General features: G+C 42.1%; 1 protein-coding gene across 6 annotated transcripts in view; it reads right to left on the reverse strand.

Annotated features, from left to right (window-relative positions):
* Positions 1 to 23,353, reverse strand: part of PPP6R3 (protein phosphatase 6 regulatory subunit 3) — a 145,430-nt gene that overhangs the window by 83,421 nt on the left and 38,656 nt on the right. For all 6 annotated transcript variants that reach the window (XM_073604576.1, XM_073604575.1, XM_073604577.1 and 3 more), the window contains exons 3-7: positions 20,439 to 20,568; positions 11,032 to 11,264; positions 3,580 to 3,766; positions 3,188 to 3,325; positions 124 to 189 (exon numbers count right to left, since the gene is read on the reverse strand). In XM_073604576.1, the coding sequence (XP_073460677.1) occupies positions 124 to 189; positions 3,188 to 3,325; positions 3,580 to 3,766; positions 11,032 to 11,264; positions 20,439 to 20,450 (636 nt within the window). In that variant the 5' untranslated portion in view covers positions 20,451 to 20,568. The remainder of the gene's footprint in view (positions 1 to 123; positions 190 to 3,187; positions 3,326 to 3,579; positions 3,767 to 11,031; positions 11,265 to 20,438; positions 20,569 to 23,353) is intronic.

Here is a 23,353-nt window from a genome sequence, read left to right on the forward strand (position 1 = left end):
GCCAATTTCTCCTTCAAGACATTTACAAAAAAACATTAGTCAATAGAAGTTCCTAGCAAAACAAAGACATCTAGGAGGGATTTTGCAACAATCGCTGTGGAAAATTATTAATTTTATACTTACATCTTCATCCTGAGAAGGGTGCACTAACTCTACAAGTCTCTGGATAATCTTCTCTTCATTTAGCCACTATAAAAGGGAGACAAAAATGGGAAAAAATGTATATCTAGCTACTGACCTAAAGCGAATAACTTCGAATGAAAGCTTTGTCTGAGGATTGCAAGTTCTTCTCGGCATTGAAGAAAAAGGTACTAAAATATCTGTTGATCAGGTGTACAAATGATCAACATCCTGCCACACAGTGGAGACAACATATGCTTGTACAAGTACAGTTTTGTCCATCTTGGCACTTGATTAGAATAAAACAAGGACAACAGGATTTTAGGGGTGCACAGCAAATGGCAGTGTTTTTTAAATTAGATTACATACAGGCGGTCCCCTAGTTACAAACATCCGACTTACAAACGGAGGGAGATAACAGGAAGTGAGAGGAAATCTACCCCTAGGAAGGAAAATTCACTCCTGGAAGAGTTAATATGGGGAAAATGTGTCTTCACTGAAGCTTTATCACCAAGCAAAACAAACGTTACAGGGGTGTTATACCTTCCCTATGCTATCCAAAAAGCTTTTTTTTTTTTTTTTTTTTTTTAAAAAGTACCTGTTCTGACTTACAGATTCCACTTAAACCTACGGACCCTGTCTTGTTTGTAACCCGGGGACAGCCTGTATTAGTAAAACATGCAGATTGTGAAGTTAGATACTATAAAAACACTACACTGTATTTAACCACAAAATATGCAAGTTGCAATCAAATGATGTATTCTGATCAGTAACTTACATCTGATCTTAAATAGGAACTGCAGTCTGCTCACACAATTTATAATGTAAACATCTTTGCCATTCTGAAGCTTCCCTCCAACCACTTTGCATATTTTATCTATATTGCAATTCTGTACTTGCTAAATATGCTGCAGAAATCTCCCTACACCGAGTCTGTCTGCAACCGTTTTAACTGTGGGAAGCTGAAGCTGCTGCCTGTTCACTTCCTGGATTTACACAGAGGCACACCTCCAGCTCTGAAGCTTCCATTGGCCCTCTTATGAATCATCACCCCTCCCTTCCTGGCAAACTCACAAGAGAGCTGTGTAGGATGTCATAAGTCTAGGCTTTATACCAGACAAGAAACAGGAAGTGGGCTGTATAAGGTATTTACTGGCAGAAAAAAAAAGGGTTGATATAAATAAAAATCTGATTTTTTTTATTTAAAAATCAGATTTTTTTAATAAAATGTAATCTAAACCTAGTTTTCTATTTAAGATACATTAATAATTTAGTTTATTCAGCATGACATGGAGCTTAGTTATGTAGCATGAGGCTGTATATTCTACAATCTTTACATTTTTGTTAAACTCATTCAATGAATCCAAGCTCTGCAAGCTGAGATAACATGCACTGCATTGATGCATTCACACAATTTCACAGTAACCATGAGATAAAGTTCAGGAATATTCCTTTATCCCATTGTTTTGCAAATCTACGTACACTACAAAGTGTATGATTGAAGAGAAATGCATCTGTACAAGGCTGTAAGTAAAGAGGAAGGGCAAGCAGTAAAAGTTAAAGTGAAACCTTCTAAGCAGCTTCTAAACCTTGTGATCTTTCTGCACATAGCTTGAAGTGCTTTATTGCTCTCTCGAGGAGCAAAATGGCAGCAGGCCGTAAAAGAGACCCAGTTTGGGAATATTTACTAAACTGACAGCTTATTACTCTAAATAGAAACTTTAATATTTGCAAACAAAATGAAGGTTTTCCAACTAGCAGCAAGAATAAGTCCTTACATTTAACGAGCGCCTGTCATTTCCGGTCCATCATGCAAGCACCTGGCATTCACTCACCTGCTGCCGCCACATCCCTCACCTTGTTGTCTCACGGCCCCATCACCACCGTCCCACTAAAGTGAATGGGACTGTTGGTGAGTCAACAGCAGGTCAGAGGAGGAGCCTGACAGATGACAGTTGATCTTTAAAAATTATGATTTAAATCGAGTTAATTTAAATCAAGGCCGTTTACTAGTGATTTAAATCGCGATTTAAAAATCAAATCCACCCTGGGGTGTTGTGCATTGTTTGGGTTGAACTTCTGCTCTGAGCAGAAGTGGGAGCAAGCACATAACTATGTAAATCACTCCACAAAAAAGAAAACAAACCTTCAAAAATCGGGGGGGAGGGGGAGAGAAGGCAGTGTTCAAGTGGAACTTCCGCTTATCTGCTTCCTCTGGTGCCACATTTGGCACCTTTCAGGGGGGAAGGGGCAACGGGAACCTGTTTTTGACAGGTACCCTCCCTTCCGGGAGACTGTGCCGCCCCTCAGAAGTTCAGCACCCCCCCTTCTCTGCCACCAGGCCAATTATAAAAGGCCAAGTATAAGTTCTCTACGACGAATGGCGGTGGCAGCACCCGTCAGCCAATCCGAAAATTGGCTGGGTGCCGACAACGCGGGCTCCTTGGACAGGCAAGCATCTATATATTAAAAGTCAGCAGCTACAGTATTTGTAGCTGCTGACTTTCAATTTTTTTACCCCAGGCGGAACACCGCTTTAAAGCGGAGCTTCACCCGTTTGTGTTTATTAAAAGTCAGCAGCTACAAAACGAAGTGTAGCTGCTGACTTTTAATAAACACACACTCACCTGTCCCACGGTCCAGCAATGCGGCCACCCGAAGCCTCGCTTCTCCCTTTCCCTCCGCAATGTAAGCGTCACTACTGTGGGCACCCGGCTGTGACAGCTTACGGATTCACAGCCGGGTGTGCACTGCATGTCCTGAATGGCCGGGCAATCTTCTGGGACCTGTAACGTGGGAGGGAGGGGCCGCCTAGGCAACCCAGGCAGAAGTCAAGACAAGACCTGTCAAAACCAAGTACCTGCCCCCCCCCCCCCTCCCCCAAATGTGGCATGTCGGGGGGGGGGGACGACTCAGGATTGCTAAAAGTGGAAGTTACACTTTTGGGTGGAACTCCGCTTTAAGTTATTTGACTACTTCAAGTTATGGGACCTTTATTTATGCATATACCTTGCATTAATACATATGCATTAGTATTGGCTAAAGGACAGAAGTTACCGAAACTTACGTTCAAGACATCTTGCCTTAGCTGTGGTGGCTCAATACATGTGAGAAGTCTTAGCAGCAAATCCATAATTGCAGAGGTACCTATATGTTTTATTATCAAGTCAACAAAGTCATCTTTTTTCTTTAAAAAAGCTACAATCTGCAAAATTAAGCAAAAAGGTTCACATGTGAATCACGTGTAAAAGCATAAAACCAAGAAACATTGTTAAAGAAACCCTTAAAAAAAAAAAACAAACAAAAAAAACCCACACACAAATTTAGTATAAAGCTGATCAAAACCATAATTTTTGCATTAAGTTACACCCATCATTTTGTCTTTGTATGCATGTGAAAGACAATGCCAAAAATGCAAAATCATGAAGAGAGAGACAAGGTGGATAAGACTTCACATACCTGTTCTGGCTTCCTGCTGATTAAAATGCTTAACACTTTGCTGAAGAAACTAGCAAGCAGCGGATTCAACGGGGAGTCATTTAAAAGGAAGCTGTAGAGCCTCTTGAGCAAAGATTCATCCTCTCCTAGTCTGTCATTTATCTGTGATACATCTGAGGTTAATAACTCACAAGACAAATTGGGGTACCTAAAAGAAAACAGATCAGAAGCTAATATGCTGACTGAAAGTACAGTAATAAAAAGTTATAATAACCATCTATGACGTATAATCTAGTTTAGAATGTGCAAAAGAGCAATATGAGGTTCTACATAACAGATTTCATTTTACAGTTTGCAGTCTGATTTGAAAAACAAAAAATACTAACATGAAAACTCCAACTTTACGGGGTTTTCTTCAAAATATATTATGAATAAGGCAAGTGATGCCAGTAACATTTCAAAGATCCTTCAGGACAGCTACCTAAAAGATGACTGGCTCCACCTTCAACAGGAAACAAACCAGAATGAAATTAAAAGTCCAACCCGCCTCCTTCAGTTATTAAAAAAAGAACCATCAATGTGCACAAAGAAATAATGAACCACACAAAAATCACCACAAGATAGAAACCTCTGGGTGGGAATAGACAGTCCTGAAATATTCTCTTAAATACCATTAAAACTAACCATGGGAAATATGATTTCCCCAAATCATATTCAAAGGACAGCCTCCTTGAGAGGATAAACAAGTAATCATACTTGTCCTGGCAAAAAAGGTACGCTACACATAGCGTTGCATAAAAGTATGGCTTGTAGACCATACCGAAGCCTTAAGACTTCTTTCCATGAAGCACCTGAGCTACCTGCCCGTGATGCATGAACCTGGTAGAATGAGCCATAATTCCAGCAAGTGGTTCTTATCCTGCATGGATGTATGCTGAAATAGTCACTCTAATCCACCTGGCAATCATACTCTTTAAAAGCTCTGAACACTTTGTTGGGACCATTACACAAAACTAGAAGGTGGCTGGACCTTCTAAAGTCTTTTATAACCTCTAGATACTTTGACATGTTTTAACATTGGGTTCTTCAGGGAACTGCAGAAAGTCAGGAGGAGAATTTCTGAAAGGCTGGGGATACCTTAGAAAGGTACAAAATAAATAAATAAAAAAAAGAAGAAGAAAAACTGGATCCAAGAACAACCCTATCTTGTAAAACTGACGAGTTGGAATCCTTGCAGGACAAAGTTTGCATGTCTCCAATACTCCTAACTGAAGTGACACTAGCAAAATGACCACTGAAGCATAAGAAGCGCAAGCTGAACTAAAGTTCCGCTATGATACACTGAGCTGGCCGGCATTTTATTGCAGAAGAGTCATCCCGCACCAGCCAAAGAAAATGGTGAAAACCCTGCCCACAGGAGAAGAAGTCAGCATTGGGAAGGAGAGTACCCTCCCTAGTTCTGCTTCAACAGCTCAGTCATTGATTGGTTGTAAAGGTTCTTTAGCATTCAGTACCAAGGACAAATCCCAGGAAGCAGTAGTAAATCCCTTCACCGTTTCCCAACCGGCGCACGCCGATGTACGTCGGCAGAATGGCACGGCTGGGCAAATGGGCGTACCCGTACATCCCTTTAAATTTGCCGCCGTACCAGTGCATGCACGCCAGCCGGGAGCTCCGCGAGTTGGGTCGCGGATACGATCGCTGCGAGGACACCCGCGATCGCCTCACGGAGAGGACAAACGGGGAGATGCTAATGTAAACAAGCATCTCCCCGTTCTGCCTAGTGACACTGTTACTGATCTCTGCTCCCTGTGATAGGGAGCAGAGATCAGTGACGTGTCACATAGCCACGCCACCCCACAGTTAGAAACACTCCCCAGGACATACTTAACCCCTCCCTAGCCCACTAGTGGTTAACCCCTTCACTGCCAGTGTCCTATACACAGGAATCCGAGCATTTGTATAGCACTGATTGCTGTATAAATTTATTTTATTTATTTCAGGTACTTATATAGCGCCGTCAATTTACGCAGCGCTTTACATATACTGTACATTGTACATTCACATCAGTCCCTACCCTCAAGGAGCTTACAATCTAAGGTCCCTAACTCACATTCATACATACTAGGGACAATTTAGACATGATCCAATTAACCTACAATGGTGCCAAAAATGTGTCAAAAATGTCCGATGTGTCCACCATAATGTCGCAGTTACGAGGAGGAAGAAAAAAAAAAAAAAAAAGCTGATCGCCGCCATTACTAGTAAAAAAAAAAATAAATAAAAATGCCATAAAACTATCCCCCATTTTGTAAACGCTATAACTTTTGCACAAAATAAATCAATAAATGCTTATTGCGATTTTTTTTTTTACCAAAAATAAGAATACTTATCGGCCTAAACTGAGTAAAAAAAATTCTCAAATATTTTTTGGGGATATTTATTATAGCAAAAAGTAAAAAACAATGCTTTTTTTTTCAAAATTGTCGCTAATTTTTTGTTTATAGCGCAAAAAATAAAAACCGCAGAGGCAATCAAATACCACCAAAAGAAAACTCTATTTGTGGGGAAAAGGACATCAATTTTGTTTGGAAACCATGTCGCACGACTGCGCAATTGTCAGTTAAAGCCACGCAGTGCCGAATCGAAAAAAGTGCTCTGGTCAGGAAGGGGGTAAATTCTTCCGGGGCTGAAGTGGTTAAAGTGGTTGTAAACCTCCGATTGAGTTTTACCTATAGGCAAGCCTAGAATAAGGTTTACCTATTAGGTAGTGGAAATCTCTCCTAAAACGCGCCATTTAGGAGATATTTACCTTGTAGTGTGACAATGAGGTCATCGTCACATGCGCTGTGAAGAAACGGACCTCCGTGCTATTTCTTCACTCGCAAGTGCCGTGACTGACGGCTCCTGCTCGCATGCGCGGGAGTGACATCTCGCGGCTCCGGACAGTCACAGAGCCAAAGTCCACGACCATGGAAGGAAGAGGGGCGAAGATTGATGCGACCACCAGCGGTGACATCGCGGGCTTCCTTTGCAGGCAAGTGACACATAATGGGCTAGTATGCGATTCATACTAGCCTATTATGCTTTTACTTAGCAGGAGAACAAAGAGGAAGTAAAACCCATTAGGGTTTACTTCCTCTTTCACCACTTGCGGACCAGCCGCTGCAGTTGTACTGCGGCAGAATGGCACGGCTGGGCGAAACGACATTCTGTAACGTCAGTTCGCCCGTGGCCACTAGGGGCGAGCGCCCCCCTGCTCGTCCACAGAGCCGATGCGAGTGCCCAGCGGTTGCTATCACCGCCGGGATCGCTCGGGGCAAACCGAGATCTGTGTGTATAAACAGTTTCCGGTTCTCTGAGGGGAGAAGAGACAGATCTTGTCTGTTCATACAGAGTATGAACAGCGATCTGTTATCTCCCCTACACAGTCCAAGTCCCCCTTCAGTTAGAACACACCCTAGGGAACACAATTAACCCCTTGATCGCCCCCTAGTGTTAACCCCTTCCCTGCCAGCGACATTTTTATAGCACTGATCGCTGTATAAATGCCAATGGTCCCAAAAATGTCCAACATAATGTCGCAGAAGGAAAGGAAAAAAAAAAAAAAAAAAAAAACACGCAGATCGCCACCATTACTAGTAAAAAAAAAAAAAAATAAAAAAAAAAAAAAAAAAAAAAACACAAAAAAAAAAAAAACACACTATCTCCTATTTTGTAGACACTAACTTTTGCGCAAACCAATCAACATACGCTTATTGCGATTTTTACCAAAAATATGTAGAATACATAGCGGCTTAAAATTAGAAAAAAAAAGTTATTTTTATAAATTTTTGGGGGATATTTACCATAGCAAAAAGAAAATATTGCATTTTTTTCAAAATTGTTGCTTTGTTTATAGCGCAAAAAATAAAAACCGCAGGAGGTGATCAAATACCACCAAAATAAATCTCTATTTGTGGGGAAAAAAAAGGGGTGTCAATTTTGTTTGGGTGCAACGTTGCATGACCGCACAATTGTCAGTTAAATCGACACAGTGCCGAATCACAAAAAGTGCTCTGGTCAGGAATGGGGATAAAATCTTCCGGGGCTGAAGCAGTTAAAGCATGCACACTTCCTTACCCACGAGAAATCCAAGGGATCTCCTGGTCTAGTTCCCAGGTCTGGTTTTCAAAAAGAAAGAGCTGCCGCCCATACCTTAGGGGGAACCAGGTAGACAAAAAAAAAAAAAAAAAAAAAATATATATCCTTCGAACACCATCCTGAATAAAATCTAGAACTGTGGGAATCAAAAGAATCATTGCTGCCTAGTCTATACCAGCAACAAAAGGTCTTCCCTACTTTAGCATATATTTTTCTGGCACTCTTACAGCTGAAGAGAAGGGCATCTAGAGTCTTCTTTGAAGATTTTGCTTCTGAGAATCCCCTTTTAGGTTCCAAGCGGTAAGGTAGATTAGCTGAGGATTTGGGTGTAAACATCAGACCCCAAGATTAGAGAACTCATGGTGGGGAGATTGCAAAACAGTTTAGTGCTGAAAAACAACTTATTTTTGGCCACCACAGAGCAATCAGAATAACCCTGTGCCCAGTCCTGAATGGCCTTCCTGAATACCAAAGGCAGCAAGTTTACTAAAGGAAAAAGCATACCCCAATCTGATTTCCCCCGATGAGGCAGGGCATCTGTCCTTGGAGCTAGGGGACTTTCTTTTCAGGTTGGGGGGGGGGGGGGGGGTTTTCTACTTTCCTTTTCTAACTAGAAAGGAAGAGACCTACTGCCATCGCCCTACCTTTTGCGCATAACTTCCCTGAAAATTTGTGGGCTCAACATAGTCCGCTAGGAAAGCGTTCCATTGATGGAGAGCCAAGCGCAAAGTTAGTTGTTGCTCTGTGAGATCTCCTCAGCCAAGGATAAGAGGGTGTCAGACAGCGTACCTCCCTGTTTGATACACACTTCCATTGTCCAAATACTTTCTCCTCTAAAAAGTTTTCCCTCCGAAGAACAGCAAACTCTTCCCATTGCTAGAAGCAATCTGTAATTGTAGGGTTGTTCCAATTAACACTGGCTCCCAGATTTCACAAGCCTGTAAGCCATTTGAATGAGCCCCCATTCCCATGAACCGGTGCCTAGTTTTTCTGTAAGGGTATACGGCAGCCAAGGGTCATTCGCCCAGATTCTGTGGATCTTCCCACCAAGTGAGACCCAGAAAATCCCCTCTCGCTAATGTCACGGTCAGCATTTAGCAAAAATTATGCCTGGGATTCCATTCCCCCAGCAGGAAACTCTAAAGCAAGTGTCTCAAACTCGCGGCCCTGCAGCTGTTGTGAAACTACATGTCTCATCATGCCTCTTCCTGTGGGAGTCATGCTTGTAACTGTCAGCCTTGTAGTGCTTCATGGGACTTGCAGTTTCGTAACAGCTGGAGAGCCGCTAGTTTGAGACCCCTGCACTAAAGCCTTCTGGAATGCATCTGGACCCATACTACACCCAGGACTGCCACCATCATAAATCCTAAAATCTGCAATAACTGCCAAACTTTTGATAGACTGCTTTTTCTTTTCACAGAGGAAATTATTTTTTGCAAGATATATTCTACTATGTGTAAATTCGGTAGCCTAGAAAGACTGCAGTCAGATAGAATCAAAGATAATTTGTGCGAAGCAGATTCTGCTACACAACTGCTAAAAATTCTGGACCAGAATCTCATATAGATGACAGCACTCTTGCTACTGGCTGGAAAAGGAGTGTTTGTCACACCAGAATTCATGAATTTCCTGGTGCCAGGAATACAACAGGTGCCATCTTGGTTCTCCCAGGCCCAATACACCTTCTCTTGCAGGCTGTGGAAACCTCAAGTGAAACACTTGCTAGCACCAATTTCCAGAGCTCCCTGCCACAGCCAGAGGGGACACACTGCTATGCAGGACTGGCAGAGTTGCCGCTAAACACCGCTTTGGGAGGCAAGATCAAGCAGAAGTCCTTGACTTCTGCTTGAAGTCAGAAGCTCCTTCAGAGCGCATACGCGCTAGTTATGTTACTGGCCACATGTACAGCAAATATCTCCTAAACTGTGCTTGTTTAGGAGAAATTTACACTACCTATAGGTAAGCCTTATTATAGGCTTATCTATAGGTACAATTTAGTGATGGAAGTTTAGCTCCTCTAACTCATAAAAAAGTGCCTAATGTTCTCAGCCTCCTCCAAATCCTTTTATTTGTACTGTGATCCAGCTTCATGCTAAAGAGTGGCTACATTCATTCTCCGCAGTCATAGTATGTAGGAACGGAGCCACCCTCTTTGCTTCTGGCATGTACACTGGGGTTTGCAGTGGACAGAGCAATGACTGTAACCAACGTGCATTGGGTGGGGAAAAAAGGTTCTGGAGCTCCCAAAGGACATTACAAGGAAAACACAGTAAGAAGACAATTTCATGAAACTAGATTACTCAGCTATTAAGTAGTGTGTTTGAATTATTTTGGAAGAAAAAAAAAATATTGTTTGGTTGATTTCATTAAAGTGGTTACTGGCCCATGAGAATCTCTAAGGGTCCCATCGGCCACATACTAATCTGATAATGTCACTGTGGAGAAGGATGCTTCACAAAGCAAATACACCCATTGTAACCCTTGGAGGAGTCCCTAGATACTTAAATTTAAAGCACTCCTTATCCCACCCCATATGCAACAGATATGGAATAGGGATCCATTTAAGTTTGTGATCAGCCTATAACTATGAGCCACTGTTGCATAGGGAGGGTAGAACAAAGCTCTTAAAAATTAGGAACACACTGGATTTCTGGCACAAACAACTGTTGTGTACTTGTAGCATTTAAAAAGATAAAACAAAGAAATGTGCAGGTGTTGTAGAGATGTACTGAAGTCTTTTTTGCCCTTACATACACCAAGTCTCTCCCACAAGCCTTGTGTAATGGTAGACTAGGCCAGGAATGTCATGGAGCGTCCCATGCTTCTAAGAATTTGCTCAGAAAGTGTTGCATTGACTTTGGAATGGATTGCTGTACAAAATTCTTTCTAGGTAAAACCTTTCCCCTTTAAATATGCTATGAAAATTTTCCTTAATTGATTGCCTGTCAAAAGTAGCGCTGGTTGACTTCTGACACTTCTGTGCTGCCCTATGCAACCAAATAAGCCACAAGAATAAAGAAGGATGCTTCCAGAGCAACAAAACTTGTCTGGAAGCCTTGGCATGAAATTATTCAGTCTCATTTTAAAAGAAATGGTACGGTAGGTACATTTGTTGTCTGAAAATAGGGTAGTGCAGGAATCTTAAAGCAGCTGTGCAAAGTAGCCAGCTTCCAACTTCAGCTTGCTCAGGTAAATTTTAAAAATATAGAAGCTTATTGATTGCCATACACAGCTACTCCAGATTCTGTCTGCTCCAACCTTGGGAAACACTCATCAATTTATACCAGAACAACCCTTTGAAACAGTAAAAATGATTAATGCACATCTTACTTGTAACGAATTTTCTCATCCATGTCTAGGGGTGGCTCCTCTGTAATATAGGTCACCAAGTCTTCCAAGCACTCGGATTTTAATAAAAACTCCACAAGTTTACGATTCTGCGCCTTGCATTCTTGCAATATATCCTCTTCATCCATCAACTCCTTTAGTGTCACTTCATCTCTCTCTAAGAGGGTGTCTATGTGAGATGAAGAATGCAGGTCGAACTTCCAAAACATACTTGGCTGATGAGAAAAAGTCATATTTCAACATCTAACAGATATTGTACACCACCTACGCAAGTGCCTAAATTTACATTGTGGTGATGCCTCGTTGTACTTTAAGCATAAGAGAAAGGCTGGCATACCAAGATTAAACCAACAGGTAAAAAAAAAATTAAAAAAAAAAAAAAAAGGGTGTTAACAAAACCTGAAAGAGCACCTGACAACTACTTTGACAGTACGCGTACTTCAGCTAAGTTCCAAGCTTTGTAGATCAGAAATTAAAGATTTTTTTTTACATCAGATGAACTTTACCTACTGGGTTGCAAAATGTAGTTTTAAATAATGTGTATTGTGTACCCTGCAATGTGCTTTATATTTGTTGCTCTTTTATGAACTAGCTGTAAAGCACTCATGACCAAATTCTAGCTGCCATGATTTATTCACACAGATGCAAGAGGCACCACCGATTGTCCTGTTTACTTTATCAATTAGGATGCAGCAAATGAAAGACAAGTGTGACAGCCCTTGAGCTTGCACATTTAAATAAAACGAGCCAACAACAGCAGCTCCATATTTTATGGTGGGCCTCCACTACTGTATTATAATCTACCATTTCTAACAAAACCTAAAAAGGTGACAAACATTCTTCAGATATAAGCCAGTGACACTATATGCATGCAGAATATAGAATATTTGCTAAAAAAAAAAACAAAACAAAAAAAACACACACACGCATGTAGCCACCACTTTGCTTAGTAAGGCATTTGGTACATAGTTAAAATCATGAAAATGAAGATACACATCGAACAGCCATAACTTTATGACCACTGACAGCTAAAGTGAACATTATTTACAATGGCATCTGAAAGTGGGTGGGATGTACTAGGCAGCAAGTGAACATGTTGCCCCTGAAGTTAACATGTTGAAAGCAGAAATAAATGGGCAAGTGTAAGGATTTGAGCAACTGACAAGGGACACATTGTAATGGCTAGATGATTGGGTCAGAGCAACTCACACTGACGAAGCATACGCTGTGTATGCAAAATACATTGAAGTTTTGCAACACTACAGGACGCCCGTTCTTACCATGCGGCTCTAGTGGACCGGCGGCGTTTGTCACATGGCCCCAGTACACCGCAACTGCTGCAAGAGGGAAGCTGCAATCTCAGACCATAAGATATACTACAAGATGTCCATGCTGAGGTCATAGACCACCATCAGGGGAGACTCAGCTGAAAGTTATGCTACTGTGGCCAATCGTGGTCTGACAGATATTGGGAAACAAGTGGAACAAGGTTACCCATATCCAGGAGCGGTGAGTGCACTTTGAAAGTTGAAGATAGACTGTGGATCCTCGGCTGAAGAAAGTGACATGCACATGAAGTTAACACTATGGCATTTTTGAAGTCCATCACTGCTATATGCATTTTCTCTCTGGACCGACGTTCATTTACCGACCTCTATCTTGGAGGCAGTGTATCTGAGACCGTTTGGTGGTATAAAGCAAACCTTCAGGGTACCCACCCAGCTAGAGCCCTTTTCCACACAACATACTGAGTTGCTCTTCCAATATGCATCATTGAGCCTAGTACTGCAATTCTGGAAGTGTCTTAAGGTTTAGGGGTACTATGGTGCCATTAGCAAATCATTAGCCCTGATTGGGACAAGTATTGCTTGGCACCTGACAACCCCATACCTAGACTTCTAGGCTCAGATATTTGGAAGCCATGCATAGGCTGCGTGCAGTATGAATTGTATGTGTGAGGGACGTTCTGAGTGTTCAGTTTAAGTGACAACATTGTCTCTTTTTAACCATTTTAAACGATGTCTGAAAGGGCATGCCTATTGTGCCTACCCACAATTTGATATATAGAATTTTGTATTTTTCAATAAAGTGGGGCATGGCGGGTTGAACCTAGAGGTCCCCCCCCCCCCTCCTTTTTGACATTGACATACAGTTGTGGAGGTACCCCATCCTTTGGGATAAATCAGTTCTAGAGTGTTGGTGGAATATTTTATTCATTTGAGAGCCACCTTTTATTTTACAACTCACACTGAAGCTCGTGGGATGTTCCCGGTGTGCAGTGAACAGGACCTACCAAAAAGGGGCCCAAGGAAGGAAAAGGCTCATGGGGTGCAAAGGCTCATGGGGTGCAAAGGCTCATGGGGTGCAAAGGCTCATGGGGTGCAAAGGCTCATGGGGTGCAAAGGCTCATGGGGTGCAAAGGCTCATGGGGTGCAAAGGCTCATGGGGTGCAAAGGCTCATGGGGTGCAAAGGCTCATGGGGTGCAAAGGCTCATGGGGTGCAAAGGCTCATGGGGTGCAAAGGCTCATGGGGTGCAAAGGCTCATGGGGTGCAAAGGCTCATGGGGTGCAAAGGCTCATGGGGTGCAAAGGCTCATGGGGTGCAAAGGCTCATTCATGCACACGGGGAGCGAAGGCTGGCTTGTGTTGTCTGACCAATAGACGAGCTACTGTAGCTCAAATTGCTGAAAAAAGGTAATGCTGGTTCTGATGGAAGGGTCAGAACACACAGTACATCAAGTTTGATGCGTAGTAGGTTGCATAGCCACAGACCAGTCATGGTGCCCATTGCTGACCCGTCTTCACACACAATGACACAAACAATGGGCACACAAGCAGTAGACACGTATCACAGAGCAATGGAAGAAAGTAGCCTGCCTGATGAATCGCATTTTATTTTACGTTATATGGATGGCCAGGTGCGTTTGCATCATTTACCTAGTGAAGAGATGCCATCAGGATAAACTATGAGAAGGCTGCAAGCAGATGGAGGCAGTGTGATGCTTTGGGCAGTGTGATGCTGGGAAACCTTGGGTCCTGGCATTCATGTGGATGTTATTTTAAAGTCCATAACGCAATGATTCAGGGCTGTTCTGGGACCTACTAAATATTGGGTGAGTGGTCATAATATTATAGCTGAACGGTGTAGGTTCCAAAAAGGTAGATCATAAAAAGATGGAAAGGAGCTGAAAATTAGTAAAATAAAAGTATATACATCTAAATATGTAAATTCCTGATCACTGACATGAGGTAAATAAAGGTTTTGGTTGATGTACAAGTACAAGAGATCAGCTGCCTCTGTATACTGCACAGGTTATAGCAATAGTCACCCAGTTCCCCCAGTGGGGACAGCTTCCCCCCCGCCAGGAGCAGCCAATCACATTCCTCTGTAAGCACAGTGTGTGTTCATGGGGGAACCGTGCAAATTTCTTTCCTGAAACCAGAAATTTGCACAGTCTATGGCCGGCCTTAGCGAAACTCCTAAACCTTCTGAAAACCAGTGACAGTAAACAAGGCCAGTCCACCAAAACCAACATTTCACTTTTAGTACATGCTGTATAATTAAAGCCCAATTGAAGTTGCTATCTTGTAGCACATTCAGTTTTGAAATGCACTACTGTGCTGCGGGATGGCACACTATATGCATTAGCACATTGCACTGCCATTTTTGAATGGTACCAAAGTGCACTAAAGCAGAAAAGCTGCATTGCAGAGAGCGGCAACAGTAACACTACCATGCATTGTGTAGCGTCAGCATGTTGCACATACCATTTTGGTCTGTTCTTGTGTACTGGCAGCTCATTCAAAATTAATAGGCTGTATAAAACACAAAGCCATTATAGCGGAACTAAACCATCAATTTAACGGTTTCAAAAACCGTTACATTCCCAGGATGCCAACTGTACCAGTTGCTTGTGGTCTCAACCAAACTGTTAAACCATCAAATGACTGGAGTCAAAAATGATGACATGTGCAGCAACATGGCAGTTGCAGATCAGAGGCCAGCTTTCTTGGCTGAAAAGGATAGGCAGGAGGGTATAGTTCCGCTTTAACGCATCATAACACGTGTTGCAATGCATCGGAATGACGACATGTGAATGGGCCCTCAAGCTCTATCTAGCTTAACAAGAAACTTTATTTAGGCATCAGTGCTCTTAGGCTTGATTCACACTAACGCGTTTGATGCATTTTGCAGGGAAATTTAACATGGGTTCCTATGGAACATATTCACATCAATGCATTTTTGTGCCTCTGCGTTTTTGGAAAGGGCTGGGGACTTTTTTGTCCCGCAAAACGCAGCATTTTGCATGTAATAGAATTCAATGGACCCGCATCCAAAATGCAAGTACCGCAGTTTTACCGTGACTTGCATTTTTTTTTACACTGTATATAGCTGGTTGCTAAGGAGAGGGCTGGGAAGCTGGTTGCCACGTCCTTAACAACCGATGAGTCATAAGCTGTCTTCTGGCTCAAAAAAAAAAAAAAAAAACCCATACCAGACCCTTATCCGAGCATGCAGCCCAGCAGGTCAGGAAAGGGAGGGGACGAGCGAGCGAGCCCCGCCTCCCGCACCATACCAGGCCGCATGCCCTCAACATGAGGGGGATGGGTGCTTTGGGGCAGGGAGGGCTCTGCCCCCCCCCCCCCCAAAGCACCTTGCCCCCATGTTGATGGGGACAAGGGCCTATTCCTGACAACCCTTGCCTGGTGGTTGTCGGGGTTTGCAGGCGGGTAGCTTATCGGAATCTGGAAGCCCCCCTTTAACAAGGGGCCCTCCAGATCCCAGCACCTCCCCCATGTGAATGAGTATGGGGTACATTGTACCCCTACACATTCACTAAAAAAAAAATAGTGTAGTGTTAAAAAACACAGTATACAGTTTTTGACAAGTCTTATTAAAAATCTTCTTCTCTACTTCTTCCTCCATCTTCTCCCGCATCTTCATCCTCCGGTCTTCTCCCCCTGCTTCTTCTGTCTTTTTTGTCCGGTGTTCTTCCTTTGCCACCGCTCCCGCCGACGACCCTCCTCCGATGCTGCGCCCCGCTGATCTGTCAGTGCCAATGTCCTGCACTTCTTAAATAACGATGAGGCGTGGCAATCGAATTACGCTGGTGTGGGTGGTGACGTCACAAGGGGCGTGGCCTCAAGGATGACACTATTTACCACACCCCATCGTTATTTAAGAAGTGCAGAACATCAGCGCCGACAGATCAGCGGGACGCAGCATCGGAGGAGGGTCGTCGGCAGGAGCAACAGCAAAGGAAGAAGAACACCGGACAAAGAAGACAGAAGAGCAGAAGAAGAAGCAGGGGGAGAAGAAGACCGGAGGATGAAGATGCAGGAGAAGATTGAGGAAGACAAAAAAAAAAACCTAAAAAAAACTGTCTACTGTATTTAACACTACTTTTTTTAGTGAATGGGTAGGGGGTACAATGTACCCCATACTTATTCACATGGGTGGGGGGGGATCTGGCGGCCCCCGCCGCAAACCCCGACAACCACCGGGCAAGGGTTGTCAGAAAGAGGCCCATCAGCATGGGGGCCACAGAGCCCCCCCTGCCCCAAAGCACCCATCCCCCTCCCCCGCCCCATTTTTTTTTTTTACATCAACCTGGAAGCCGGCTGACAACTGATGACTCATCGGTTGTTAAGGACGCGGCAGCTGGCTTCCCGGCCCCCTCCTTAGCAACCAGCTATATACAGTGTAAAAAAAAACAAAAAACAAACAAAATCGCAGTAAAAACCGTGGCAAGCACCACAAAAAACACTGCAGAAACGCTCAAAAGCAACATGCATAACTGTGAATCGAGCCTTAGTATCTTGTACATCTCAGCGATTTCAGTAACTCTTATGCCCTGTACACACGGTCGGATTTTCTGACGGAAAATGTGTGATGGGACCTTGCTGATGATGGCTCCACCACACATTTTCCATCGGAATTTCCGACACACAAAATTTGAGAGCTTGCTTTAAAATCAGTTGTCGGAAATTCCGATCATGTGTACACAAATCCGACGCACAAAGTGCCACGCATGCTCAGAATAAATTAAAAGATGAAAGCTATTGGCTACTGCCTCGTTTATAGTCCCGACGTACGCGTTTTACATCACCGCGTTTAGAACGATCGGATTTTCCGACAACTTTGTGTGACCATGTGTATGCAAGACAAGTTTGAGCCAACAGCCGTCGGAAAAAAATCCACGGATTTTGTTGTCAGAATGTCCGATCAATGTCCGACCGTGTGTACAGGGCATCAGTGGTGAGAGCTCTGAGGCCTGCAACCCACACCATGGCCATAATGAGGGACCTTCTGGTATCAAGATTTGTGCTTTAATTACCGGGCCTGACACAACATGGCTATTTTAATTAGTTACCATAACTGGTACCCTCCCAAAAGATGCCAATGTTTAAAGACGTTTTAGCAGGTTATAGAAGAACCATCCAAAAACCATTTTTGCTCTGCAAATACCCCTCATTACCTTAAAATTACAGTTAATAACCAACTAAAATAAGGTCAAATAAGGGGTAAACATCACCACAATAGAATAAAACAGTGGTATAATGTGTCAGCATTGGCATTGCAATTTTATTGTTAAGACAAGTTAAAAAGTAAAAAAAAAAAAAAAAAAAAAAAAAAAAAAAGGATGGATGTATAAGTGTTATTCAATGCATGCAGTTATTTGAAAGAGGTTTTGTCATGGGAAAATAAACCTAAAATAAAAGTAATGTAAATGTGCAAGTAACATTTTCAAACAAAATTCCAAAACCTGTAGGAAAAGAAAAAAGAAAAAATAAAGTGTGGGATTAGGCTTATATACTTGATGCAAATCATAGTTCATTACCCTATAGTATTCGCAACTTCATTTGAAGGAGCTCTTTTACATAATCCAATCCCTAAGCAGTTTTTACATACAGATATTGCACAACGCATAATTAGAAAGTAACAACAGAAATGGCAATAAAAAGGTTTAAGGTTGAGGCTGTTTCCTTTAACGCTGTAATTTATTTGATTTATTTAAATTTGAGAAACGCATAGCTAATGCTCTAGTTCAGCCGAAGTTCTGGAGCAATGAAAAGAGTGGGGTAAAACAAATTTAAAGCAGAGATTCTACCACTGTTTCGGTTGGGTAAACCTTCCTCCCATTTTACGTGACAGCAGCCAACTGGGCAGGAAGTGAGGAAATCTCCCTAATGTGGTATAGAGGGGGACCCCCCCCAAAAAAAAAACCAAAAAAAAAAAAAAACAGAGGTTCTAACATTTCCCTAACCGATCTAAAACTGAAAAAGAAAGAATGAAAAACCAATTGGCTGGCATGGTGGCTCCATTTTGGCTGAAATCACCCACTGACTCCTAACATGGTTTGAAATCCAGTGGTATACAAACACACCCAGTATCAGATGTCTGGGCGTTCTTGTGAATGTTTCTTTGTAGCGCATTTGTTATAAGCATTTACACTGCACTAACTGCACTAAGCACATGGCAGGAGTATACAGCACTTTCCAAGTCTGTCACTGATAAATGACAGACAACAGCCGTTTGAGAAAGATGGGGAATGTCATCTTGCTCATTTACCTGAACAGCAGAGATCCTATGCTTTCCTTCTCTACATGTTACATATCAGCATGCTTTGGGCAGACTAAATGATGCATGCTGCCCAATACAGGGCATGACAAATCAGCAGACATGGGTATCAGAAGTTTATTTTTTATATGATTTAGCCTGTCACCCAGAAAACCTGCTCCAACAGGAAGAGTGAGGGCAAGACTAGGAAATTTGGAGGATGTTAATATGTCTGACTGCATATCTACTTGTGTAACATATCAATTTGAGGAACCATTGAGCGAAATGGGAGATCAAGGACAAAACTTGAAGTGTTGGTTTCTCAGCGGAATTTAGAGCTACTTTCAGCAGGAGAAATGGACTTTTTTGGGGACACATTTTTCCCTCAGAGGGTAGCTTTAACTGAAGACAATCTTGGCTAACTGATGTAACATGATATATTAACCACTTCATGCAAAATCACGTACATGCACGTCATTTGGTTGAAGTGGTTGTACCGGGGCGACACCTGCAGGGATCACCCCAGTACTTTTTTAGAGCTAGCGGCTGGCCCTCTCATGATAACAACTGATGTGGCTAATGAGCCGCTCAGCCGTTATGAAGGAGGGACATCCCCCCCCCCCCCCCCCCCCCGCCTCTCAGCCCGGGTCTCCCGTCCCACCAGGAGACTGGGGCAACCATCTGCCGGCTGTGTGGAGTCCCGAACGAAGCAGGAATTCGATCAGGTCCCCGATCTAAAAACCCGGAAGCGACGTTACTTTCGGTTTATTCGGCTGCCAATGATGCAGATTTAAAAAAAAAATAAATAAATAAATAAAAAGTCAGTATTCCAAGCCGCCAATTTTGGCGTTTTGAATACTTTGAAGTGCAAAGGAGGGATTTGGAGTCTTTTAGACACCCGATCCCTTCATAAAGCGTACCTGTCACTGCCTATTACTCACAAGGAATGTTAACATTCCTTCTGACAGTAGTAAAAGCGATTTTTTTTTTTTTTTTAAAGCACCACCATTCCCACGTGCTCGCCCATCAAATAAAACGCATAGGCAAGTCGCGCCCGCTAATGTAAACAGTGTTCAAATCATACGTGAGGTATCGCTGCAATCAGAGCAATAATTCTACCAAAAGACCTCCTCTAACTCTACATAGGTAACTGTTAAATTTTAAATGTCGCATATGAAGATTATTTTTTTTTTTTTTTTTTTTTTTTTTTTTTTTAAGTACCGTAGTTTGTCACCATTTCACAAGTGCATGCAATTTTAAAGCGTAACATGTTCGGTATCCATTTACTCACAATATGCAAAAAAATTTGGGCTAACTTTACCGTTTTCCTTATTTTTACATATTAAAAAAAAAAAAGTCTGGAAGACCGCTACGCAAATACCATGTGACAAACTATTTCAACGACCGCCATGTTATTCTCTAGGCTCTTTGCAATATATATATTGATTTTAACTGTCTATCTGCCAGGAGGTCCAGCTTTAAACCAGTAGTGTACTAAAATGGAAAGTGCATCTTGTACATTTTCAACATCAGAATGATGATCTCTCAAACAGAACAGGTAATGTTTGCTGCAAAACTTAAGATCACTATAAAATGCGTTAGTTAGGGAAAAAGACAAGAAGAGAAATAATCAGCTGTGGAGTTAAAATATGGCCTCTTAAAATGTTCACTTATAAGCACATGACATTGAGAATATATATATAACTTATACAGAGTGCTAAGGAAAAGTAGCAGATTCATTGTAATATATGGAGGGAACATCGGACTTAGAAAAACACTATAAAAAACAAGGACATGAAATGAAAATGGAGAAATAAAAGGCTCGTACTGCGGCAAACATGTTACTGTGAAATGTCAGAATGTTGCTCCGAAGCTAGATGACATTAGGGGATTCTCAGTCAACGGGGGGCAGGTGGAGGCAAAGATTAGTCCATCAAATTCCAACAGAAAGCAGGTGCCTTGGAACAAGGAAAAACAAAAAAACTGTGAAAAGTAGAACCACGAGGTCAGTTCTGTAAGCGAGGCAAGAGACTGTCGCTGAATACTAGAACTTGTCTCAGCACATAACTAAATAGGGAAGGTAAAACAGTGGCTGTAGAAATAAGATTTGTCACCTATGTGGGATGCTTTTAAAAGAGGACTAAACTTTGTTAAAAAATATAGTATATATTGCTTCACAAAAGTCTTTTTTGTAATTTAAAATGGTATTAAAAATGATCTTTTGCATTTAAAAATTTATAGCTCCTGTAATTTTCTAAAAACCAGTCAAAAAATGAAATACAATATGGAAACCTGGAGGCAATTTGCTGGTGGAGATGCACAATGCCTCCAAAAATGCAATTTCCTGCTTATGTGATTGGCTCACCAAGTTTCTCAGATGTCTGCACTAAGACACAGGCAACGTTTTGGGCATCTTAGACTTGGTTTAGAGAAATTAGCTTTGACTTAACAGTACAGTGTCCTAAAGCCAACATGTTTTATGTCATATAAAATTGTATAACATAGCGCCAATTACTTTGACGCAAATACCTGTATACTGATGTGATTCTGAATGCTTTTGAAACCACTCTCATTCTGCATTGATGTACTTGATTTTTCCTTATAAAAAAATTTTAGGCATACCCTGCCATAGGAGTTTTGTTTTTGACATTATACTCCAAGGGGTAACTACTAAAGGAATGAGGTTCCCCAAACACTGAAAGTGCACCAGGTTATATGAACCAGACCCTCCCATTCAACAATCAGTCTGCAAAGGACTTGGTAAAGCAGCCATTTCTTCAGAATAGAACAAGGCAGGAATCTGCCAACAAAGATAGTTAAAATCCTTGTAATGTACATTGATGAACCAGGCAGGATTGTTTTTTTATCCTCCAAAGTTACACTTTAACATAGCCTGCGAAAAAAGGAAACATGGGAGCGGCTATAGCCAATTTGTTGTTGAAGGTGTAGGCTTAATTCTTGGCCATCATCCTTGTCCTCTCCAGTGAGTCAACTATCCAGAAAAAAAAAAAAAAAAAAAAAACCCCAAAACAAACACACACTTTAGGTGTCCAGACATTTGATCTACATTTGATTATTTTGAATTATTGACTCTCGATGTACTGAAACCTTGAAAAAGTTAGAAGTCAACAATAGCAGTTTCCACATTTCCTACTCCAAATGCTTCTTTTGAGCTGTATCGGGCTTTAAGTTTCTGCCTGTCTATGGGCACCAGCAGGTCCAACTAAAACTACTAGTCAAACAGAGGGAAAGTGTGATGCCCAACTCCTGACAATTGATATTGTTTTCCCCAAGAAATGTCAGGAATTATGTAGTCTACCCCCTTTCTACCTTTATTGTTATAAATATGCAGTCTTGAGAACCAAGTGTGCATATTTATGCAAAAAAAAAAAAAAATCGTAAACCTGCAATATACTCATGTACATGAGCCAATTAAAGGGAGTCTTCCTTTTCATCCAACTGGAAACCATATTTTTCTTAACGCAAACTCGCTTCAAGAAAGAGACCAAGATAAAATCACTACCAGCTGACAATATAAAATGTCAGTAGGTCCCTTTCTCGAACATTGTTGCCTCTTAATGTTGTCTGTAGCCAATCTAAAAACTGATTTAAGAAGACACACCCCAAGTCCCATCCAACAATTTTATACACACAGTGGGGACAGAAAGTATTCAGACCCTCTTAAATTTTTCACTGTTATATTGCAGCCATTTGCTAAAATCATTTGATTTCTTTTTTCCCCTTATTAATGTACACACAGCACCCCATATTGACAGAAAAACACAGAATTGTTGACATTTTTGCAGATTAAAAAAGAAAAAACTGAAATAAATATCACATGGTCCTAAGTATTCAGACCCTTTGCAGTGACACTCATATTTAACTCAGGTGCTGTCCATTTCTTCTGATCATCCTTGAGATGGTTCTACACCTTCATTTGAGTCCAGCTGTGTTTGACTATACTGATTGGACTTGATTAGGAAAGCCACACACCTGTCTATATAAGACCTTACAGCTCACAGTGCATATCAGAGCAAATGAGAATCATGAGGTCAAAGGAACTTCCTGAAGAGCTCAGAGACAGAATTGTGGCAAGGCACAGATCTGGCCAAGGTTACAAAAACATTTCTGCTGCACTTAAGGTTCCTAAGAGCACAGTGGCCTCCATAATCCTTAAATAGAAGACGTTTGGGACGACCAGAACCCTTCTTAGAGCTGGCCTTCTGGCCAAACTGAGCTATCGGGGGAGAAAAGCCTTAGTGAGAGAGGTAAAGAAGAACCCAAAGATCACTGTGACTGAGCTCCAGAGACGCAGTCAGGAGATGGGAGAAAGTTGTAGAAAGTCAACCATCACTGCAGCCCTCCACCAGTCGGGGCTATATGGCAGAGTGGCCCAACGGAAGCCTCTCCTCAGTGCAAGACACATGAAAGGCCGCATGGAGTTGGCAAAAAAAAAAAAAAAAAAAAAAAAACAACACACACACACACACACACACACACACACACACACACACACACACACACACACACACACCTGAAGGACTCCAAGATGGTGAGAAATAAGATTCTCTGGTCTGATGAAACCAAGATAGAACTTTTTGGCTTTAATTCTAAGCGGTATGTGTGGAGAAAACCAGGCACTGCTCATCACCTGTCCAATACAGTCCCAACAGTGAAGCATGGTGATGGCAGCATCATGCTGTGGAGGTGTTTTCAGCTGCAGGGACAGGACGACTGGTTGCA

The sequence above is a fragment of the Aquarana catesbeiana genome, linkage group LG11 (assembly GCF_042186555.1).
Source record: "Aquarana catesbeiana isolate 2022-GZ linkage group LG11, ASM4218655v1, whole genome shotgun sequence".
NCBI classification, from domain to species: domain Eukaryota; kingdom Metazoa; phylum Chordata; class Amphibia; order Anura; family Ranidae; genus Aquarana; species Aquarana catesbeiana.